The sequence below is a fragment of the Salmo salar genome, chromosome ssa27 (genome assembly GCF_905237065.1).
Source record: "Salmo salar chromosome ssa27, Ssal_v3.1, whole genome shotgun sequence".
NCBI lineage: Eukaryota > Metazoa > Chordata > Actinopteri > Salmoniformes > Salmonidae > Salmo > Salmo salar.
Window position 1 is genome coordinate 24,253,717 of NC_059468.1, and position 24,511 is coordinate 24,278,227.

Here is a 24,511-nt window from a genome sequence, read left to right on the forward strand (position 1 = left end):
ACAAAGTAGATGTCCTAACCAACTTGCCAAAACTATAGTTTGCATTTTACATTTACATTTTAGTCATTTAGCAGACGCTCTTATCCAGAGCGACTTACAGTAGTGAATGCATTCATTTCATACATTTAATTTCATTTCATGCATTTTTTTGTACTGTTTGTTAACAAGAATTTTGTGGAGTGGTTGAGAAACTAGTTTTAATGACTCCAACCTAAGTGTATGTAAATCTCCGAATTCAACTGTATGTTGAAAAGGGTGGGGGCTAAATCTGCATCCCTGTCTCACCCCACGGCCCTTTGGAAAGAAATGTGTGTTTTTTGCCAATTTGAACCACACACTTGTTGTTTGTGTACATGGATTTTATAATGTTGTATGTTTTTTCCCCAACACCACTTTCCATCAATTTGTATAGCAAACCCTCATGCCAAATTGAGTCAAAGGCTATTTTGAAATCAACAAAGCATGAGAAGACTTTGCCTTTGTTTTGGTTTGTTTGTTTGTCAATTAGGGTGTGCAGGGTGAATACTTGGTCTGTCGTACGGTAATTTGGTAAAAAGCCAATTTAACATTTGCTCAGTACATTGTTTTCACTGAGGAAATGTACGAGTCTGCTGTTAATGATAATGCAGAGGATTTCCCCAATGTTGCTGTTGACGCATAGTTATTGGGGTCAAATTTGTCTCCGTTCTTGGTTCCAAATATTGGGGTTAGATGCCAGAGCTAAGGATGATGTTAAAGAGTTTAAGTATAGCCAATTGGAATTTGATGTCTGTATATTTTATCATTTCATTGAGGATACCATCAACACCACAGGCCTTTTTGGGTTGGAGGGTTTGTATTTTGTCCTGTAGTTCATTCAATGTAATTGGAGAATCCAGTGGGTTCTGGTAGTCTTTAATAGTTGATTCTAAGATTTGTATTTGATCATGTATATGTTTTTACTGTTTGTTCTTTGTTATAGGACCAAAACGATTGGAGAAATGGTTTACTCATACATCTCCATTTTGGATAGATAACTCTTCGTGTTGTTTTTTGTTTAGTGTTTTCCAATTTTCCCAGAAGTGGTTATAGTCTATGGATTCTTCATTTACATTGAGCTGATTTCTGACGTGCTGTTCCTTCTTTTTCCGTAGTGTATTTCTGCATTGTTTTAGTGATTCACCATAGTGAAAGCGTAGACTCAGGTTTTCTGGGTCTCTATGTTTTTGGTTGGATAGGTTTCTCAAATTGTTTCTTAGGTTTTTGCATTCTTCATCAAACCATTTGTCATTGTTGTTAATTTTCTTCTTTGTTCTGTTTGAAATGTTTAGATTTGATAGGGAAGCTGAGAGGTCAAATATAGTGTTTAGGTTTTCTACTGCCACATTTTATCCAGGAAGTTGTCTAAAAGGGATTTAATTTGTTGTTTCCTCAGTTTTTTGGTAGGTTTCCACACTACATTCCTTCCATCTATAGCATTTTTTAATATTACTCAGTTCCTTTGGCTTTGATGCCTCATGATTGAGTATTGCTCTGTTCAAGTAGACTGTGATTTTGCTGTGATCTGATAGAGGTGTCAGTGGGTTGACTGTGAACGCTCTGAGAGACTCTGGGTTGAGGTCAGTGATAAAGTAGTCTACAGTACTCCTGCCAAAATATGAGCTATAGGTGTACCTACCATAGGAGTCCCCTCGAAGCCTACCAATGACTATGTACATACCCAGTGTGCGACAGAGCTGCAGGAGTTGAGACACGTTTTTGTTGGTTATGTTGTTGTAGTTGTGCCTAGGGGGGCATATGGGGGAGGGAATGCTCTCGCCCTCTCTCTCTATCTCGCCCTGTGTCTCTCTCGCCCTATCTCTATCCTACGACCCATTGCTCTCTTTATAATCTATGTCTCTCTAACTGCCCCTCTCTGGGTACAGCATGGGTTTTGTGTGCTGCTTTTTGACAGAGAGTGTTATCACAGAGTTTTTCCCAGAGGCGCAACCATTGACACTTCCAGGAACTCGTCGCGAAGCAGACTCGACAGATCAGACCGGAGTTTGGCAGGTCAATGGGAGAAGTGAAAAATGTGTCCGTAGTTGTTAATTTTGTCGAATTCTAATGGAAGTATATTGGAGCCAATGTCTTAAGTAGCTGAACCAGTCATTACTACAACATCGTGAAAGTGACAAACTGGCATGTACATTTTCTTTCTCCAAAACAACAGAGTGCCTTTCATTTGACAGTCTGCACATGCGCAGTTCAGCGCAACATGACCATTAGACCTAATGATGTGTTCCTGCACATGCTAGCCAATGTCACCATGACATCGCCTACAAGTGTGATCAGGGATTTCTATTGGAGAAGCAGTTTTTGCATATCTTCATACTGTACTATCTTTGGTGTTATGTTGGTATACACTAGGTAACATATTGTTTTAGTAAGGGTGTTTGCTCTGTCACATGAATACACAACATCTTTGTTTAGGGTACTCTATCACTATAAGAGGAACCTTACTAAATCAAGTAAAAAATTATGGAAGCTACAATCTTATCTACAATATAAATAAATAAATAAATAACGTATACATTTTTCTCCTAAAGGTTTGAGTCCCTAACCCCGACCCCATCATGGCCCACCGGTCCCAGAGTTCGGACATCGGGGACAACCCCCTGGACCCTAACTTCCTGCCCCCCCACTACAGAGAAGAATACCGTCTCGCCATTGATGCTCTGGTGGAGACAGACCTACAGGTACAGAAGGAATGTGTGTGTGTGTGTGTGTGTGTGTGTGTGTGTGTGTGTGTGTGTGTGTGTGTGTGTGTGTGTGTGTGTGTGATAACTCAGTGTGTGTACTCTCTCTCCAGGGCTACTATGAATTTCTTCAGACAGCAGATGTGGTCGACTTTCTCTGTCAACCGGAAATCAAACACATCAAGACCACGATCCAGACACCCAACCAGGCCCCGACCTCCAACGTCCCGGAGCTGCCCTATCATGAGGTAGCGTTAATAATGATAATGATATTACTGAAGTGAGAAGATAAGTATTTATGACAGTCTGAGCTACATGAAGGCATCATAGTAAAAATGTGTGTTTTCAGGTGACAGGAGTCTGCAAATGATTGATTGATTAATTCATTAATTGATGCCACTAAAATAGAGGTGGAGACATTGTATACTATTGTATATATACACTACCAGTCAAAAGTTTTAGAACACTTACTCATCCAAGGGTTTTTCTTTATTTTTACTATTTTCTACATAATAGTGAAGACATCAAAACTATGAAATAACACATATGGAATCATCTAGTAACCAAAAACGTGTTAAACAAATCAAAATAAATGTTATATTTGAGATTCTTCAAATAGCCACTGTTTGCCTAGGTGACAGCTTTGCACACTCTTGGCATTCTCTCAACCAGCTTCATAAGGTAGTAGGGTTGCAAAGGGTCGGAAACTTTCAGGTAAATTTCCAGAATTATTACGGAAATTTTCCATTGGAAGTTAAGCCCTGGAATTTGGGGAATTTTGCTTAAATTCGTCAAAGTTAGCTTATAAGAGTGAACCTTTTTTTGTGGGATACACATAAGGCAATTCTAGGTCTTGTGGCATATTTTGGTTAAACTATCCCTAATTCAATGGAATTTCAACCCTCTGCATGCACAGTGCATTCTTCCATTACATGTGCAGCTGATTCTCAAGATCTTGCACACTAATGAGATGCTATTGAGCCCACACTACTACACTGTCTGAGCCAAGGACTACATGAGTTCTGGTAAGTTTTGATTACAATACTGGTTAGGGTGAATATATTTTATATGACATACATGATTTTTTGTTAACTAGTAAATAGTAGCCTACAGCAAAGTGTGTTTAAATAATTTCTAACTTGTTAACAATTTCTGCTAGTTAGTTTTTGCTACCATGTGGGTTTTAGCTTGCTTGAGCCTGCTAACTGAGGAGTGTTAGTTCACCTGTTTCCATACATGTTTCATTTTAAAACATTTATCTTATAAAGGAGTTGTTTAATCTAACTGCTTAACTATTTATCTGTACATGGAATTGTATTTGTTGTTTTTTTACTCATTTTTTTCTAATCTTTACAGGAAAATGCCATGGGCACTATCTGATGTGTGGAGACATTTCACTGCAGCTAATGTTGAAGGAAAAGCTGTGTACATTTGCAAATACTGTGCCAAATCATATGTGAAGAATGCAACGAAGATGCAGAATCATCTGGCCAAGTGCATAAAGTTCCCACAGCGCTCACAACAAGCAACCTCTGGCAAAAGTCCCTCTACTTCTATTCGAGGTGATTTGACTCAATGGAGGAACATAGTCAGAGAAATGCTGATGAATGTCTTGCTCGAGCTGTGTATGCAACTGGTTCACCTCTGATGCTCAAAGGCAATGAGTATTAGAAGAGATTTCTGAATGTTCTTCGCCCAGCATACACCCCTCCAACCAGACATGCCTTATCTACTCATTTGCTGGATGCAGAGTTCAACAGAGTTCAAGTGAAGGTCAAGCAAATCATAGAGAAAGCAGACTGTATTGCAATCATCTCTGATGGGGGGTCGAATGTTTGTGGGCAAGGAATAATTAACTATATCATCTCTACTCCTCAATAAGTATTCTACAAGAGCACAGACACAAGGGACAACAGACACGCCGGTCTCTACATTGCAGATGAGCTGAAGGCAGTCATCAATGACCTTGGACCACAGAAGGTATTTGCACTGGTGACAGACAATGCTGCGAACATGAAGGCTGCTTGGTCTAAAGTGGAGGAGCCCTACCCTCACATCACACCCATTGGCTGTGCTGCTCATGCATTGAATTTGCTCCTCAAGGACAATAAAGGCACTGAAAACAATGGATACACTCCACAAGAGAGCCAAGGAAATGGTTAGGTATGTGAAGGGTCATCAAGTTATAGCAGCAATCTACCTAAGAGCACCACATTGAAGCTGCCCAGCAACACCTGTTGGGGTGGTGTTGTCATCATGTTTGACAGTCTCCTGGAGGGGAAGGAGTCTCTCCAAGAAATGACCATATCACAGTCTGCCGATATGGACAGCCCCATCAAGAGGATCCTCCTGGATTATGTATTTTGGGAGAGAGTGGTAAGCAGCCTGAAACTCCTGAAACCTATAGCAGTAGCTATTGCACGGATTGAGGGAGACAATGCCATCCTGTCTGATGTTCAGACTCTGCTTGCAGATGTAAGAGAAGAAATCCGTACTGCCCTGCCCACTTCACTGTTGCTCCAATCAGAGCAAACTGCAGTTCTGAAATACATCAAAAAGTGTGAAGACTTCTGCCTGAAGCCCATACATGCCGCAGCGTACCTGTTGGATCCCAAGTATGCTGGCAAGAGCATCCTGTCTGGTGCAGAAATCAACAAGGCCTATGGTGTCATCACTACTGTGTCTCGCCACTTTGGCCTGGGTGAGGGCAAGGTTCTTGGCAGTCTGGCGAAGTGCACTTCCAAGCAAAGGGCTTTGGGATGGAGCCACCTGGGGGAAGGGACTTTGTGAATCGGAGTCTCTTTCCACTGTTACCTCCATCATCCTCCAAATCCCAACAACATCAGCCGCCTCAGAGCGCAACTGGACCTTGTTTGGGAACACACACACCAAAGCACGCAACAGGCTGACCAATACAAGGGTTGAAAAATGGGTGGCCATCCAGGCAAATTTTAGGCTTTTTGAGCCTGACAATGAGCCATCCTCAACAAGGTTGGAAAGTGACAGTGAAGATGAGGCCTCAGAGTCTGATGTTCAAGAGGTGGACATTGAGGAGGTCCAGGGAGAAGACATGGAAACCTGAGAAGAAGACAACCAAAGCTTTAGTTTCTAGACTATCATTTTACAGATGATAGTTGAAAATGTTTTTGGGAGATGCGATGGATCATTGGGGATCATTCAATATTCCCTTTCTTTTATTGTTCAGTGAAATCATCCCATGTGAAGAATCAACCCATTTAATTAAACTAAATTGTTTTGTTTTTTTTCTATTGGGAGGATTTAATAATTTGCAATTATGTCTACTTATGTTAAGGTAAAAGGTTTATGTTTCTGTCTCCATATGATATGGTAAATATATCCAATTCAAAAAACATAAAATCAAATCAAACGTTATTTGTCACGTGCGCCGAATACAGTAAGTGTAGACCTTACCGTGAAATGCTTACCTACAAGCCCTTAACCAACAGTGCCGTTCAAGAAGATTTAAGAAAATATTTACCAAATAAACTAAAGTAAAAAATATAAAAAGTAACACAATAACATAACAATAACGAGGCTATATACAGGGTGTACCGGTAACGAGTCAGTGTGAGGGGGTACAGGTTAGAGGTAATTTGTACATGTTGGTAGGGGTGATGTGACTATGCATAGATAATAAACAGCAAGTAGCAGCAGTGTACAAAACAAATGGGGGGTCAATGTAATAGTCCGGTGGCCGTTCGATTAATTGTTTAGCATGTCTTATGGCTTGGGGGTAGAAGCTGGTAAGGAGCCTTTTGGTCCTAGACTTGGCGCTCTGGTACTGCTTGCCGTGCGGTAGCAGAGAAAACAGTCTATGACTTGGGTGACTCGAGTCTTTGACAGTTTTATGGGCTTTCCTCTGACACCGCATATTATATAGGTCCTGGATTGCAGGAAGCTTGGCCCCAGTGATGTACTGGGCCGTACGCACTACCCTCTGTAGCGCCTTACGGTCAGATGCTGAGCAGTTGCCATACCAGGCGGTGATGCAACTGGTCAGGATGCTCTCGATGGTGCAGCTGTATAACTTTTTGAGGATCTGAGGACCCGTGCCAAATATTTTCAGTCTCCTGAGGGGGAAAGGTTTTGTCGTGCCTTCTTCACGACTGTCTTGGTGTGTTTGGACCATGATAAATCGTTGGTGATGCGGACACCAAGGAACTTGAAATTCTCGACCCACTCCACTACAGCCCCATTGATGTTAATGGGGGCCTGTTCGGCCCGCCTTTTCCTGTAGACCACGATAAGCTCCTTTGTCTTGCTTACATTGAGGGAGAGGTTGTTGTCCTGGCACCACACTGCCAGTTCTCTGACCTCCTCCCTATAGGCTGTCTCACCATTGTCGTCCGTAGCCATGAAGTGCTTTGAAAGGCTGGTAATGGCTCACATTATCACCATTATCCCAGAAACCCTAGACCCACTCCAATTTGCATACCGCTCAAACAGATGTACAGATGATGCAATCTCTATTGCACTCCACACTGCCCTTTCCCACCTGGACAAAAGGAACACCTATGTGAGAATGCTATTCATTGACTAGAGCTCAGCGTTCAACACCACAGTGACCTCAAAGCTCATCACTAAGCTAAGGATCCTGGGACTAAAGACATCCCTCTGCAACTGGATCCTGGATTTCCTGACGGGCCGCCCCTAGGTGGTGAGGGTAAGTAGCAACACATCTGCTACGCTGATCCTCAACACTGGAGCCCCTCAGGGGTGCGTGCTCAGTCCCCTCCTGTACTCCATGTTCACCCACGACTGCATGGCCAGGCACGACTCCAACACCATCATTAAGTTTGCTGACGACACAATGACGAGACAGCCTATAGGGAGGAGGTCAGAGACCTGGCCGGGTGGTGCCAGAATAACAACCTATCCCTTAACGTAATCAAGACAAAGGAGATGATTGTGGACTACATGAAAAGGAGGACCGAGCACGCCCCCATTCTCATCGACAGGGCTGTTGTGGAACAGGTTCAGAGCTTCAAATTCCTTGGTTTCCACATCACCAACAAACTAGAACAGTCCAAAAACACCAAGACAGTCATGAAGAGGGCACGACAAAACCTATTCCCCCTCAGGAGACTGAAAAGATTTGGCATGGATCCTCAGATCCTCAAAAAGTTCTACAGCTGCAACATCGAGAGCAGAGGAAGGCCCTAAAAATTGTCAAAGACCCCAGCCACCCCAGTCATAGACTGTTCTCTCAGCTACCACATGGCAAGCGGTACCGGAGCGCCAAGTCTAGGACGAAAAGGCTTCTCAACAGCTTTTATCCCCAAGCCATAAGGCATTTCACTGTAAGGTCTACACCTGTTGTATTCGGAGCACGTGACAAAAACTTTGATTTGATATGTACGTACGGTCACTGTGGGGACGATGTCGTCGATGCACTCATTGATGAAGCCGATGACTGAGGTGGTATACTCCTCAATGCCATTGGATGAATCCTGGAAGATATTCCAGTCTGTGCTAGCAAAACAGTCCTGTAGTGTAGCATCCGCACCATCTGACCACTTCCCTATTGAGCGAGTCACTGGTACTTCCTGCTTTAGTTTTTGCTTGTAAGCAGGAATCCGGATGATAGAATTATGGGTCGGATTTGCCAAATGGAGGGCGGGGGAGAGCTTTGTATGCATCTCTGTCTGTGGAGTAAAGGTGGTCTAGAGTTTTTTTTCTTCCCTTTGTTTGCACATGTGACATACTGGTAAAAATGTGGTAAAACTGATATAAGTTTGTCTGCATTATAGTCCCCGGCCACTAGGAGCTTCTGGGTGAGAATTTTTATGTTTTCTTTTGGCCTTATAGAGTTGGTTGAGTGCGCTCTTAGTGCCAGCATTGGTCTGTGGTGGTAAATAGACAGCTACGAATAATATAGATGAGAACTCTTGGTAGATAGTGTGGGCTACAGCTTATCATAAGGTACTCTACCTCAGGCAAGCAATACCTTGAGACTTCTTTAATATTATACATTGCGCACCAGCTGTTATTGACAAAAATACACACATCCCCACCACTCATCTTACCAGACGTAGCTTCTCTGTTCTGCCGGTGCATTGAAAATCCCTCCAGCTCTATATTATCCGTGTCGTCGTTCAGCCACGACTCGGTGAACATATGATATTACAGTTCTTAATGTCCCATTGGTAGGGTAATCGTAATCGTAGGCCATCCATTTTATTTCCAATGTTGCATGTTAGCAAGTAGAATTGATGGCAATGGGAGTTTACTCCCTTGGCTACTGATTCTCAAAAGGCAGCCTGATCTGCATCCTCTTTTCCTCTGTCTTTTCTTCACGCAAATGACGGGGATTTGGGCCTGTTCCCGGGAGAGCAGTCTCTCTTTCTCGTCAGACTCGTTAAAGAAAAAGCTTCTTCCAGTTCGTGGTGAGTAATCCCAGTTCTGATGTCCAGAAGTTACTTTCGGTCATAAGAGACAGTAGCAGCAACATTATGCACAAAATAGGTTAAAAATAAGTTGACGCACAGGTTAGGGGAGGGTTTGGCCGGGCTAGGCCGTCATTGTAAATAAGAATTTGATCTTAACTGACTTTGCCTAGTTAAATAAAGGTTAAAAATAAAAAAAATAAACAGGTGTGCTTTCTTTAAAGTTAATTTGTGGAATTTATTTCCTTCTTAATGCGTTTGAGCCAATCAGTTGTGTTGTGACAAGGTAGGGGGGTATACAGAAGACAGCCCTATTTGGTAAAAGACCAAGTCCATATTATGTCAAGAACACCTCAAATAAGCAAAGAGAAAATGACAGTCCATCATTACATTAAGACATGAAGGTCAGTCAATACGGAACATTTCAAGAGGTTTGAAAGTTTCTTCAAGTGCAGTCGTAAACACCATCAAGCGTTATGATGAAACTGGTTCTCATGAGGACCGCCACAGGAATGGAAGACCCAGAGGTGCCTCTACTGCAGAGGATAAGTTCATTAGTTACCAGCCTCAGAAATTGCAGAGTTCCGTATGTGTTATTTCATAGTTTTGATGTCTTCACTATTCTACAATGTAGAAAATAGTAAAAATAAAGAAAAACCCTTGGATGAGTAGGTATTCTAAAACTTTTGACCGGTAGTGTATATTCATATTTTCCTGTTGTCATAGTGTAAATATAGTTAACTAACAGCCTGCTCGGTTTCCCCCAGGCAGACGCCGATGGCTCGTCTGACACCTACTGGCCGATGCACTCTGACACAGCGGCCCCGGGGTTGGACCTGGGCTGGCCCCTCCAGGCGCACAGCTTTATCGGCCCCACCGAGGTCACGACCCTGGTCAACCCCAGCGAGCCCGACATGCCAAGCATCAAGGAGCAAGCCAGACGACTCATCAAGAACGCACAGCACGTAAGTGGAGGGGCGGGGAGAAGGGATGTACATTCACACACAGCACTTACAGAGGCACATACACACACCTGTTCAGGTCTAAGTGGTGTAAAGGGGAGGTGTACCGTATGTCAAATCACATTGTATTGGTCACATGCGCCAAATACAACAGGTGTAGACATTGCTGTGAAAGGCGAGCCTATTCCAAACAATTCAGAGTTAAAAAGTACGAAAAATATTTGCTGAATCAAAAAAGAAATAGTAACACAATAAAAACAATAACGATGCTATATACAAGGTGCGTAGCGTAGTGGTTAGAGCCAGTTGCTAGATTGAATCCCTGAGCTGACAAGGTACAAATCTGTCGCTCTGCCCCTGAACAAGGCAGTTAACCCACTGTTCCTAGGCCATTGTAAATAAGAATTTGTTCTTAACTGACTTGCCTAGTGAAATAAAGGTTACATTTTTTTTAGTTAAGAAAAAAAAAAAAAAAAAGAGTACCAAGTCAATGTGCAGGGGTACGAGGTAGTTGAGGTTATACATTATGTACATGTGGGTACAAGTGACTATCAGGATTGATAATTAACAGATTAGCAGGAGCATATGTGAAGAGTGTGAAAATGTGTCTGTGGGAGTGTGTGCCGTCAATATGTGTGAGCATGAGAGTGTCAGTGTAGTGTGTGTGTGCAAGAGAGTAAGTGCAAAACAATTCAGATAAGACAAATAAATAATAAAGGGGGTCAATATAAATAGTCTGCGTAGCCATTTTGATGAACTGTTCATCAGTCTTATGGCTTGGGGGTAGAAGCTGTTCAGGGGCCTTTTGGTCCCAGATTTGGCGCTCTGGTAGCAGAGAGAAGAGTCTATGACTTGGGTTGCTGGAGTCTGGTATAGAGGTCCTGGATGGCAGGGAGTTTGGCCACGGTGATATACTGGGCAGTACACACTCCCCTCTGTCGGATGCCAAGCAGTTGCCATACCAAGTGGTGATGTAGCTCGTCAGGCTGCTCTCAATGAGGATTTGAGGGCCCATGCCAAATCTTTTCAGCCTCCTGAGGGGAAGAGGCGTTGTCGTGCCCTCTTCACGACTGTGTTGGGGTGTTTGGACCATGATGATAGGTCCTTAGTGATGTCGACACCGAGGAACTTAAAGCTCTCGACTCGCTCCACTTCAGCCCCGTCGATGTTAATGTGGGCGTGCTCGGCCCTCTGTTTCTTTTAGTCCATGATAAGCTCCTTTTGTCTTGCCCATATACACTACCGGTCCAAAGTTTTAGAACACCTACTCATTAGCCATAGGCTAGCAGTCTTGACTAGCAGGCTGCAGGTGAGTCACAGTGCTGCTGCTGAGTAAACTACAGCCAACCTTTGATCCAGTGGGCAGGGCTATAATGTAACTGGTTACTATGGTTACCTATAGCTCTAGGTGTGTGTGGAAGTTTACAAAACACATGCACACTCATCAGACAGCCAATCACCACACTATAGGCTACAAAACAACCCATCCACTCACCCACCCACCTGGATGCATACCCACATTTTAGTAGACGCTCTTATCCAGAGCGACTTACACCCACCCACTCGCATCTTCTTTGGAGGACAAAGGTTTTTTGTTACATAAACATTTTACACACATTTTACATACAGTACCAGTCAAAGGTTTGGACACACCTACTCATTAAAGGGTTTTTCTTTATTTTTTAATATTTTCTACATTGTAGAATAATAGTGAAGACATCATAACTATGAAATAACACATAAGGAATCATGAAGTAACCAAAAAAATGTTAAACAAATAGCCACCCTTTATGACAGCTTTGCACACTCTTGGCATTTTCTCAACCAGCTTCACCTGGAATGCTTTTCCAACAGTCTTGAAGGAGTTCCCACATGCTGAGCACTTGTTGGCTGCTTTTCCTTCACTCTGCGGTACGACTCATCCCAAACCATCTCAATTTGGTTGAGGTCAGGGGATTGTGGAGGCCAGGTCATCTGATGCAGCACTCCATCAATCTCCTTCTTGGTAAAATAGTACTTACACAACCTGGAGGTGTGTTGGGTCATTGTCCTGTTGAAAAACAAATGATAGTCCCATTAAGCTCCAACCAGATGGGATAGCGTATCGCTGCAGAATGCTGTGGTAGCCATGCTGGTTAAGAATGCCTTGAATTCTAAATAAATCATAGACCGTGTCACCAGCAAAGCACTTCCACACCATAACACCTCCTCCTCCATGCTTTAACGGTGGGAACCACACGTGGAGTTTACCCACACCGCGTCTCACAAAGACACGGCGGTCGGAACGAAAAATCTCAAATTTGGACTCCAGACCAAAGGACACATTTTTACCAGTCTAATGTCCATTGCTTGTGTTTCTTGGCCCAAGCAAGTCTCTTCTTATTATTGGTGTCCTTTAGTAGTGGTTTCTTTGCAGCAATTTGACCATGAAGGCCTGATTCACACAGTCTCCTCTGAACAGTTGATGTTGAGATGTCTGTTACTTGTGTCTGAACTCTGAAGCATTTATTTGGGCTGCAATTTCTGAGGCTGGTAACTCTAATGAACTTATCCTCTGCAGCAGAGGTAACTCTGGGTCTTCCATTCCTCATGAGAGCCAGTTTCATCATAGCGCTTGATGGTTTTTGCGACTGCACTTGAAGAAACTTTCAAAGTTCTTGAAATGTTCCGTATTGACTGACCTTCATGTCTTAAGGTAATGATGGACTGTCGTTTCTCTTTGCTTATGTGAGCTGTTCTTGCCATAATATGGACTTGTTTTTTTACCAAATAGGGCGATCTTCTGTATACCCCCCTATCTTGTCACAACACAACTGATTGGCTCAAACGCAATAAGAAGTAAAGAAATTCCACAAATCAACTTTTAAGAAGTTATACCTGTTAATTGAAATGCATTCCAGGTGGCTACCTCATGAAGCTGGTTGAGAGAATGCCATGAGTGTGCAAAGCTGTCATCAAGGCAAAGGGTGGCTAATTGAAGAATATCAAATATCAATTATATTTTGATTTGTTTAACACTTTTTTGTTTACTACATGATTCATATGTGTTATGTCTTCACTATTCTACAATGTAGAAAATAGTAAAAATAAAGAAAAACCCTTGAATGAATAGGTGTTCTAAAACTTTTGACCGTTAGTGTATGTTCCAGCAGTGAGGGGAGGAGTGGAGTTCAACTGACAGTTACAGATTCCCAGACCCAGGCCTTCTCACCCCAGTCCACCCAACAACACACCAATAACGCGATAGCATTCCCATCCTGTTGAATATCTATTATGATCTTTTTTACTCAGTCACTATCCCTCAGACAGGGATCCAGTGTTGCAGATAGAGTCATGTTAATGATTATTTGTCAGTTATGGATGCTGTTGTCTTAAACTCTGCCAGTCAGTCTGCCCCCGCTCTGCTCTGCCCTGCTTATCCACCACACCCTGTCTCTGAAGATGAATGACTTGCACTCAGCTCAACATCCTAATGAATACAATTACTTTTCTCTCTGTGTGTGTGTGTGTGTGTGTGTGTGTGTGTGTGTGTGTGTGTGTGTGTGTGTGTGTGTGTGTGTGTGTGTGTGTGTGTGTGTGTGTGTGTGTGTGTGTGTGTGTGTGTGTGTGTGTGTGTGTGTGTGTGTCTAAATGTCAACAGGGTTGACAAACCTGTTAATCTGACTGGCCATGTCTCTGTTACTGTCCTCCCTCTCATTCTGTGTGTGTTTGTCCAACTAAACGAAATAATCCTAAACCTGAAGTAATATTTTCTAGTTTCTAATTGGCTAATGTGATATTTCCCCGTCTCTCATTGGGTGTTGCTAGGTCATCGCTGTGGTGATGGACATGTTTACAGACGTGGATCTGTTTTCTGACTTGCTGGATGCTGCAGCGCGTCAAGTCCCCGTCTACATTCTATTGGACGAACAGAATGCCCATCACTTCGTCTCCATGGTGATCAACTGTAAGGTCAACTTGGACCTTGTCCACGTGAGTCTCTATGTTTTTGGCCTAGATTGAACTATTTTAGGCAGGGTGACTCTCCACACCTTAACTCAGTTTTCCCCATAACTCAGGTTAATCCTGTTCCTGAAAACCTACTGGGTGTGCAGGCGTTTGATCCATCCCAGCACTAGCACAAACAGCACAGGGCTAAGAAATAACAGTAGTTATTAATAGTTTGAAAAACACATGGTTTGAGCCGACAGTCTTGCAGATAGTATTCCAGTGTTTCTGTGTTGACTGGCAGGAGGCCACTGTCTCAGAGCAGTAAGGTCATTTATTTACATACTGTACTATTACATGATGTCTAACTGACTAGACCTGAGCTTGGTTACATAAATCTCAACAGAGCGGACAAACTGGTTTGATTTACCCTTAGAACTCACTAAAGAATAACATCATTTATTAACCCCTTGTGACTCTGAATAACTATTTTGTGTGTGCGTGTGTGTTGCAGATGATGCGTGTGCGGACGGTGGCGGGAGTGACCTATTTCTGTCGGACAGGGAAGTCATTTAAAGGACAGGTGAAAAACCGCTTTCTATTGGCTGACTGCAGGGCTGTGCTCAGCGGAAACTACAGGTGAACATAGAAATATAACAGATTTCAACACTCAACTATAGTTGAGCATAGAAACACAGCAGATATAACAGATATCAGATACTTCTTTAGTCGCAGAAGTTAACGTGTCATATCCTGTTTCCTGTAGTTTCATGTGGTCCTATGAGAAGCTGCATCGCTGCATCGCGCACCTCTTCCTGGGAGAACTGGTCACCACCTTTGACGAGGAGTTCCGCATCCTGTTTGCTCAATCACAGCCCCTCACTGTTGACCACGCCCTAGTGCCTTTCTCCTTTGACAGCAGCAGCAGTTACTATGGTAACCAGTTTGGCTTGAAGCGGACCCAGTCCCTGCGAAACCCTCTGGGTTTCCAACGACACACCCCCGAACTTCCGGCCTACCCTTTCGGAGGAGATTCCGAGCGCTCTGCGTTCCGAAGAGATGAAATGTTCCGACACACCATGGAACCAGGAGGACTGAATCTTGGGAAGTTTGCAGTGTCACAGCAGTTCAGGATGCAGCAGGGCCGCTCCATGGTCTCCAGGTGGGATGGTGCACGGATATTTATGTAGAACCCTATAATTCACTACACTCTTAGAAAAAAGGGTTCCAAAGGGGTTCTTTGGCTGTTCCCATAGGATAACCCTTTTTTGGTTCCAGGTAGAACCTTTTTTGGTTCCATGTAGCAATCACTGTGGAAAGGGTTCTCCATGGAACCCAAAGGGGTTATTCAAAGGGTTCTCCTATGGGGACAGCCGAAGAACCCTTTTTTTCCCTAAGAGTGTATACTTGGAATAGAATACCAAAGTCAATCATGAGTATTCAACTGATTTTTGGGGAACTTTACCCATAAACAGTTAACTTAGTGTATTACATTTTTGATGTGTCCTCTGTTACCATATTAAAGGGTTTTGTTTCCTGTGTTCCCAGGCAGATGGAGATAAGCGCCACTGACTATAAGAGGCACAGCTACGCAGAGGGAACCCAGGAGAGCTACTCCTCTTCCAGACAGTACATGAAGCACAGAGTCATGAACAACCTGGATGAGACAGAGCAGCACTACCACAGGTACTAGTTAGTTAGTTCATTTGTTAGTTAGTTAGTTTATGTTGTCTTTGTCAGCTCGACTTAATATTGTGATCAGGTCAGGCAAAACTCTTGGCCCTAGTTATAATCTTTAGTTTTTATGATCATTATTCTGATGATGTTGATGAGGATGATAATTTATGAACATGTTTGTATTCCAGGGAGCAGAGCCAGTCCAGCCACTACTACCAGGGTGGTGAGGGATCTGGGTTAGGGCTGGGGTCAGGGCTAGAAGAACCTGGCTCAGGCCATGGACACTACGACAGGCTGAGGAACAGACCAGCACTGGACCAGTACTCTGACTCAGGCTACCCCCATGAGGAACCTCCTGGTCCAGAGGGCTACGGCAGAGACTACTTCTCCTCTGAGGACCTGAAACATGACCCGGGACAACCACCAGCAGGGGGAAGGTACGTGGTATGGAGAGTCCACTGGACTGGAGAATATTCAGTAATGTCTGTTCAGTGTTGACTGCTCCCACTAGAGTTCTTAAATTAAACTTTTAGTGATACGCACACAATGTTTCAGTAAAACAATGTGTAAGTATCAACCACGACACTCAAAATGTGTCTATACTAATGTAACACCTTCTCCTTTGTCTAGGTACGGAGGTGGCAGTGGCCACAAGAGGCCGACGGTGGGCCAGCCCTACGCCTGCCTGTCGTCCCCCACCCATCCGCACCCCCCAGAGAAGCAGGTGTTCCCCGTCCCTGCGGAGGCAGACCACGACCAGGACCCCAACGTCAGACAGGGCCTCCGCAGCTGGAGGATCAACTCCTACCTCAGTGCCTATGGGGACACAGGAGAGGAGGGGCTGCCCCAACCTCTGGGCCCTGATGCTTTCCAAGACCCTGAGTCTGATGGGAAATCGTACGCCCATGAGGCGAGAGAGCCTCCAAATGTCCCCTCCAAGCCTAGACCGGATATCCGGCCGCTGCACTACAGCAAGCCCTTCATGCCTGAGAGCATGGGGAAGGACAGGGCTGACCGATGGACCACAGAGTGGGAGAGAGAGAGAGAGAAAGAGCGGGTGGTGGGGGGGAGGGAGGTGGGGGCAGACGTGGAGATGCCGTCGTCGAGGGAGGCTCCGGGGGAGGTCTCAATCTCCAAACACGAGACGGTCCGGATGCGGGTCAACCCGATGCTCCAGAGGAGTTCCCGGCTGCGCTCCTCCCTCATCTTCTCCTCCTCCAAGACGGAGACCCACATGGGAGGCCTGGGCATGAAGGTCTTTATTACCTTTCATATCATCTCAGATTGTTTTTACATTGTATTGCAACCTTGCTTTGAAATGTGCCATACGAATAAAGTTTAATTTGATTTGATGCAGGTGGCCAACGAGGAGGACGAGAATTCCGACTCGCTCCGCACCACCTCCATCGTCCAACAGATCCTGGAGAAGAGACGCTCCTTGAACCGGGAACCCTTTGAGTGGAGGAAGAAGGCAGAGGAGAACGAGAGAGAGAAGGAGAAAGAAGAGAAGGAGAAAGAAAAGAAAGAGGCTTGGTTGAAAGAGGAGGCTGAGCCAAAGAAAGAGCCCCCCAAAGTAACCCTAGCCAGCAGAGAGGTGCCTAAGAACCCCCTGGCCGAGGTGGAGACCACAAAAGTCGCCCCAGCATCTGCAGATCCCCCCAAACCCCAGGCATTGAACATGAACAACCCTTCCAATAGACTGCAGTACTTCATGGAGCTGGCTGCTAAGAGGAACGCATCTAAAGAGGCTGTGATAAAAGAACCTCCTCAGAAGAAACCAGACCTTCCAGACACTCCTTCTTCCAGCACGACCACCACCACCTCGGTCCCCAAAGTCCCCTCATTTTTCGTGACTGCTCCAGAGCCTGCCCCAAAGAAACCACAAGTCGCAGCCACACCAGAGCTAAAAGGTAAACTGTCCATCACCTCAAGTTTCAAAATCTCAGAGCCTGCCGCTTCTACTACCACAGCCCAGAGAAAAGACAGCAGCTCGGAGTCACAGAAGAAAGAGAAAGAGCCCGGTAAGATTCTAAAGCCATTCCCTTCTCCGAAGATCTTCAAGAGGGACACTCTGAAGCCGTTCAAGAGCTCCAACCCACGCCACGTCTCCTGCGATGAGGAAATGCTAACAACGGACGCAACAGACGCGGAGAAAAGCGAGCTGAAGAAGTCTCGCTCCAAAAGCTCGTCCAGTATGTCACAGACCGAGTCTAAGGAGGGGATCCACAAGTACCTGGGCTCCAACACCTCCCTCAACACCCTGGGAGGGGAGGGAAAGGCCGACACCAAGCCCCTAGACTTCCTCAAGAAGCAGACCCAAAGACTCAAAGGTATATTGTACTGTCTGTGTGTCTGTCACAGATTGTTAAATCCATGCTTACTGGGTTTTAATTTTAGAAATGTAATTGCTGTACTCATGATGTATACAGCAAATTCCCTTCGGAGCAATAAAGGTTTTAATTTATTAATTCGTTCAATTATTCATTAAATCATTCATTCATTCAAAGGTTTCCTGGGACCCAAGGACAAGAAGAGCTCTGGTGGTGCGACATCGGCATCCAACGGAGACGAAAAGACCATGAGAACTGTGCCGGAAAGCTCAGAGGAGCCTGTGATCGCCGCTAAACACCTGAGCTCCACCGCTGACGCCAAAGCCACAGACTATGCCACCTCCTCAGCCAATCACAAAGCTGCGTCCAAAACGACAGGTCTGTCTCGGTACCAGAGCTCCAGTGGCTCAGTTTTGTTCAGTAGCAACCTGAGAGACGACACCAAGGTCATCCTGGAACAGATCTCTGCCAACAGCCAGAAGAACCGTCTGGAGCGAGGAGGAGGAGAGGAGGTCGGAGGGGAGAAGGGCGTAGACGTAGCGGGGGAGAAAGGAGGGCTGGAGAGGGAGCCGACACTCATAAAGAACCGCTTCCAGAGGCCCCAGGTCAACCCTCAGGAGAGAGATAGCCTCCTGAAGAGGATCGAGAGCATGAGGAAGGACAAGAAGGTCTACAGCCGCTTTGAGGTACTCTACCGTAGCAGACAGGAGGTCTGCAGGGAGGAGGAGGGCTACAGGAGAGGGGAAAGAGAGGAGGAGTTAGAGAGAGAGAGAGAGGAGGAGGATAGGGGGAGTGTAGAGAGTAGTAAATACACACCTTTGCTGGTTATGTCCAGGAGATAAAATAATATATTAACAATAATAATATATGAAATTTAGCAGACCCTTGACTAAATAGAAGAGACATTTACATTTGATGAATTATAGCCCTTAATGTGAAATATATATTTGATGCTGCTATTTAAAGATGTGACACAACATTTTATTTATTTTGTTTCCCGATACTTTGATAAGGATTTGCAACAAAACATGTTTAGGATATTTTTACATAGTGCACTGACTCAGTGAGTTTTAATTTTGTGGATATGAAGTTACCATTAAAACCATGTGAACAATGAAGCACGTTAGTACCTAAAGAGATCTTCCACACTGAAAGCTGATACCAAGGGGGAGGAGGGGGTGATGAGTGGAGAGGTAGGGATGACAGGAGAGAAGGGAGGATGAAGGAGAGGGGAGCATGAGGGAGGGAAAGGGATGTACGAGAGAGAATCAGATCGTATTCCACTCACTGTCATTCCTGATGTTCTGTTAACAGATGGGGAATAACCTGGGATAACTAAAGATGGCTGAGGAACCTATTGACTGGAAGCTGAGTGTATGTGTGTGTGGAGGACGTGCAAACACACACCAACATGCACACACACATGGTTCACATTCAGCAACATATGTGCCAAACACATCATCAGAAGACCAGAGAGAGAGGGAGAACACACTGAACACAAGGACAGCAGATACCTCCTGTGACTTCAGACTGCAGTCTTCGTGGATAATCAGACAATACTGTACTAAACCTTTAAAAGACTGACTATGAAACGTGAGATGAAACTGTACCCATATAAGGCAAGCGTTGTCTGGTTGGTTTTTGCCTTATATGGACTTCATGGGACAACTTTTCACCGATTCACCACAACCCTTCATCCACGCCTAGAGTGAGAGAGCGTGTATGTGTGAGAGAAAGTGTGTGTTGTGTGTGCATGTTTTACTGCAAGAAAGCAACTGTACACATGCCCAGCCATCAAACATGCCTGTACAGAACAGCACACTCCCAGTGCCAGTCGTGTGTATGTATGTGTGTGTGTCTGGGTGTGTTTGTGTGGAAACTGGTAATGCTGAAAGTATGTCTGGGTTTACACTGTGCCAACGGAGCGCCACGTCTCGTCAAACCCAGAGAACTATTATTAACCAGTCTCCAAACTAAAGACAGCAGAGAGGGAGAGAGATGGGAAGAGAGAGAAAATGATAGAGGGAGAGAGAAAAAATACAGATTAACCCAGCTAGCACATTTGGTTCCTTGGAAGTTGTGGGAATGTCCGTTTTTTGTTTTCCATTGGTTCTCGGAACAAAGCCATACGTTTCCTGACTGGTAAAACTGAACGTCTTCTAAACATTCTGAGAACGAAAGTGAACATTTTGCCTGTTCTGAGAACATTTTTAAGTTGCAGGGAGGTTCTGAGAACGTTTTACTGTGGTTCCTTGAAGGTTTTTAAGTTGCAGGGAGGTTCTGAGAACGTTTTACTGTGGTTCCCTGAAGGTTTTCTTGGGAGGTTTTATTAATGTTCTGAGAACGGAAATTATGAATTATTTGAAGGTAATTAAATAACGTTCTGAGAACATGTTTCAATCATGCAAGCACATGTATTTTTTATTGTGGTATGGCGTCAATGAGATTCAAACCTATGATCTTATGTTCTGTAGCCATGAGGATTAAAATACTTTTGTTGATGCTGAATGTATACGTTTTTAAATAACATTCTTGGAATGATCTTTGAAAGCTATTAATGTTTTCTTGTGGTTTTTATGGAAAGTTTTCTTAATGTTCTTAGAACATGACTTTAAATATAACAATGAGGAAACCTGCAGAAAACTTTATGCTGAGGTACTGAAATTCCCACAGAAGATTAACGTTTCTCTGAACGTTCTGAAAACATTACTTTAAATAGAACTATGAGGAAACCTGCAGAAAACGTTACGCTTAAGCACTGAAATTCCACCTAAGAAACGTATTGTTCTCAGAACCTTATGTGCTAGCTAGGTATCCTGCACCATTCCCAGAACTTTGTTTGAAGGTTGAATGCAAAATAACCATAGGACAACCACACTCTCACCAAGCTCTAAGAAACATATTGTTCTCAGAATGTTATGTGCTAGCTGGGAAAGGAGATGGAAAGAGATGGACCAACAGGGTAAGAGAATTAGATACTGTGCATATGGCTTGCAGGTTTTTACAATTTTGTATTTATTAATTAAATCACCAGTACCTTAGAAGACAAGTTGAGATTGAGACTGCTTTGTTGCAGCCCTGTGTGGATGCAGGTACCTTGAAAACGTAGTGAGTTGGATAGGGTCTGAGTGATATTTCCACCACAAAACCTGCACCTATCCAGTCAAGTCAGGTCAGACATCTTTGATGAAGAAACGTAGGGAAGAAGGAAGGAAGGATGCATTTCTTATACAAGAGCATAAAAACTTCCACGCCTTGAATCTGTCAGTTTGTCTCTGCCCCTACACCAGAAGTGGAAAGAACATTTCCAAGTACATGAACACACTCTGTAAAAATACTTAGTGAGGCAATAGAGTTATGAATAATTAATTAATGCCAGTGTTGTGTTCGAGACCACCTAAAGCGTGACCGATTCAAGATTAAGACCGTAGCAAATCGAGTCCATCTCAAGACCGAGACGTTTATTTAACCAGGCAAGTCAGTTAAGAAAAAATTCATATTTACAATGACGGCCTACCCCGACCAAACCCGGATGAGGCTGGGCCAATTGTGCACCACACTATGGGACTCCCAATCACGGCCGGATGTAATACAGCCTGGATTCATACCAGGAACTGTTGTCACACCTCTTGCACTGAGATGCAGTGCCTTAGACCGCTGCGCCACTCGGAGCCAAGACCGAGACCAGGAGGGAGACAAGAGGTTCCGAGACCAAGTCAAGACCATGATTGTAATTTTGTCAAATCATCTCTAGCTGTGTATAGTCACAGAAAAAACAATATGAGGGGAAAAAGTCTGTCACTCACCCACTCCATGACATCCTCCTAGAAGCTAGCTAACGTTAGGCTCCGTATTTTTAGCTTGCTACATAAATAGAAACGCTAGCCTATAGCCACGTTATGACTGACTAGTTAGATTCTATTGACATTCTCAGTCTTGGTTACATTTGTCCGTTTTAGTCCAAGAAATGTATTGGTGAATTACATTAATCATGCATTGAACTGCATCCATCTATTCTGCCAACAATGCCTTAGTGTACGTCATGGAACGTTGAGTCAAATTGAACCTAATTTAAAAACCTCTTTTAAAGTTGGTTTTGTAGCATCAAGTTTGAATTTTATATTTATTTTTTAATGATATTATGATTGCCTGTAGTTAAAACTAGTGATGCACCGGTATGACATTTTTTGGCCAATACCCGATATTTTTCTTGCCAAAGAATCTGATACCGATGACTGATATTTAACATTTTAGCCGCCTTTTAAACATTCTAGTACAGTTAAATAGTTAACACACACACACACGGACGCAGCGGTCTAAGGCACTGCATCTCACTACACTCCTTGGTTTGATTCCAGGCTGTATCACATCCGGCCGTGATTGTGAGTCCCATAGGGCGGCGCACAATTGGCCCAGCGTTGTCCGGGCCGTCATTGTAAAAAATGATTTGTTCTTAACTGACTGCCCTAGTTAAATAAAGGTTACAGACGCACACACACCACACTGACCAAAAAGTTATTTTGTTGCCATTTACGTATGTCCCCATTACCAGTAAAACATAATCAAAAACTATTTCTTTCACTTACTTGCTGTGCTGTTTCGTTGTTCATTTGTTCAGTCATTTCATTCTCAACCAGGATTTCGATGGAACGCCGGTTGGGTCTTTGCGTGTCAAAAAAGATAAACATTTGACGTGTCAAATAAGCTTGTTGACCAATCAGGACCTGAATGTGACTGCACGTCACATAATAATTTAACGCGTTCATAATGTTCTTAGGTAGTTATTACACATTGATTACACTATCACTCGTATTTCATATGTCACAAAGATTAATCGATACGTATGCTATGATGCTGGTAAAGTCGTCTCGCGCACCAACAGTGCTGGTCATAAAAAAATCTAGCTAGCTCATGGATGCAAACAATGTTCTTCCCCAAAAACATAGCAAAACGACAATCTATTTCAGTAGCTATAATTAGCTAGCTAACTATATAGCTAGGTGTCATCATCTAAAATAACCCTAATTTATAAGACAGTTCTTATAGCTAAAGCTAGCTACCCCAGAAGGTCGAACAAATTAACGTTATGCTTTATTACCAACGCGATATTGTAAACACATCGTTCATGGCCGGTGTACTTTTTTGTACAGCTTTGACAGTGCTACTGTATCTTTTTTGACATGCAAAGACCCAAACGGTGTTCCATAGTATGTAGGTCGTGAAGCTAATAGCAGTGACGCTATTACTGTGTAACTCCGGTAGGGCAACATCGGAAAAATAGCGCACTTGGTAGTGTGTACAGGTGCTCGACCAGTCGGCAAATTGTCAAGGGCGATGAATTCCATTAACTTGGCTTTAATGGATTTCACCTTTGAGTTATCTCGCTGAAATGTTCTTACTCTTTCAAATGACTGCTCGGCATGTTCACTGCTCGATTCACACAGCAGACATTGTGGGCTAGGTTAGGAATGCAGTGTTGCACATGTAGCGCAAAATTTTACGTAGCGTCATTACGTCATGTACCTACGTTATATACGTATGCACTGCACGGTAGCTTTGACACCGGTTTTTAACGTCACCATTAAACTAGACATTGGGCAATACCGATGTTGGCATTATTTTCTAATATCGTTCGATTCCGATATGTTCACCGATATATCGTGCATCCCTAGTTAAAACGCTGTCATTTTCACTTTAAACTTTAGGTCACCGGTTACGTTGAGTGCTAAACGTGAAATGTTTTTTGCAATGGGAAGTAATAGTTGTACATTTCGATTGGGAAATGCTTAATGGTTGTGTTTTTGTGTTCTTATGATTGGGACCTACTGGCTTATTATGTCTGAGTTTATGGACTGCTTATCCTTGAACATCATGCTGTGTGTGACTGCTGTCTTTCCATCGGAGCGACTGCTGTCTTTCCATGCAGTGGTGCCTGGAGAAGTGGGTATACTCTAATTTTGCCCAAAAGTTCCCAAACGGCCCACCCAGCAAAGGAAAGGCACCCTGTGTGAAAGTACTATATTTTCCTATACATTTTTCAGATGTTCACTCTCAAAATCACACCTTTTTTAATAGAAAAAAGACAAAAATGTGACGGTCTAAGGCCACAACAATGCTTAAACCACATCAATCTGGTTGGGTGGGCCAGTCAGGGCCTGGCTCCACAGTGGGTGGGCCTCCTGTCCACCCAGGCCCATCCATGTCTACGCTCCGGATGCAAACAGCACATGATGACAAATAGCCTTCTAACCAACACTAAGGACTTAACTTTTTCAATAACTGGTTTGCATACCAATTGTTGCCTTAGTTATCATTTACTGCTAGATATCATAAGTTAAAACGCCTCCTACCCTGCCGGCTACGGATGTCAAAACCAGTTGAGAGCTGCACGCTCTTGCTGCCTGCAGATGATATTCCGCTGAAACTAGGCTATGTGTGTGGAGCGCATGTGACTGTATTTCACGTGCGTTGCGATTGTGTAGGCTACATTG

The 24,511-nt window shown here is 43.8% G+C and overlaps 1 protein-coding gene across 2 annotated transcripts in view; it reads left to right on the forward strand.

Moving 5' to 3' along the window:
- The window catches only part of LOC106588740 (protein FAM83H), a 38,712-nt gene extending 18,138 nt beyond the window's left edge, over nucleotides 1-20,574 (forward strand). For both annotated transcript variants that reach the window (XM_014178061.2, XM_014178060.2), the window contains exons 2-13: nucleotides 2,568-2,717; nucleotides 2,831-2,965; nucleotides 9,892-10,089; nucleotides 13,894-14,058; nucleotides 14,528-14,652; nucleotides 14,780-15,175; nucleotides 15,562-15,699; nucleotides 15,879-16,127; nucleotides 16,321-16,945; nucleotides 17,048-18,020; nucleotides 18,198-18,706; nucleotides 19,335-20,574. In XM_014178061.2, coding sequence (XP_014033536.1) covers nucleotides 2,595-2,717; nucleotides 2,831-2,965; nucleotides 9,892-10,089; nucleotides 13,894-14,058; nucleotides 14,528-14,652; nucleotides 14,780-15,175; nucleotides 15,562-15,699; nucleotides 15,879-16,127; nucleotides 16,321-16,945; nucleotides 17,048-18,020; nucleotides 18,198-18,706; nucleotides 19,335-19,355 — 3,657 coding nt within the window. In that variant the 5' untranslated portion in view covers nucleotides 2,568-2,594 and the 3' untranslated portion in view covers nucleotides 19,356-20,574. The remainder of the gene's footprint in view (nucleotides 1-2,567; nucleotides 2,718-2,830; nucleotides 2,966-9,891; nucleotides 10,090-13,893; nucleotides 14,059-14,527; nucleotides 14,653-14,779; nucleotides 15,176-15,561; nucleotides 15,700-15,878; nucleotides 16,128-16,320; nucleotides 16,946-17,047; nucleotides 18,021-18,197; nucleotides 18,707-19,334) is intronic.
- Nucleotides 20,575-24,511: the final 3,937 nt, after the last annotated feature.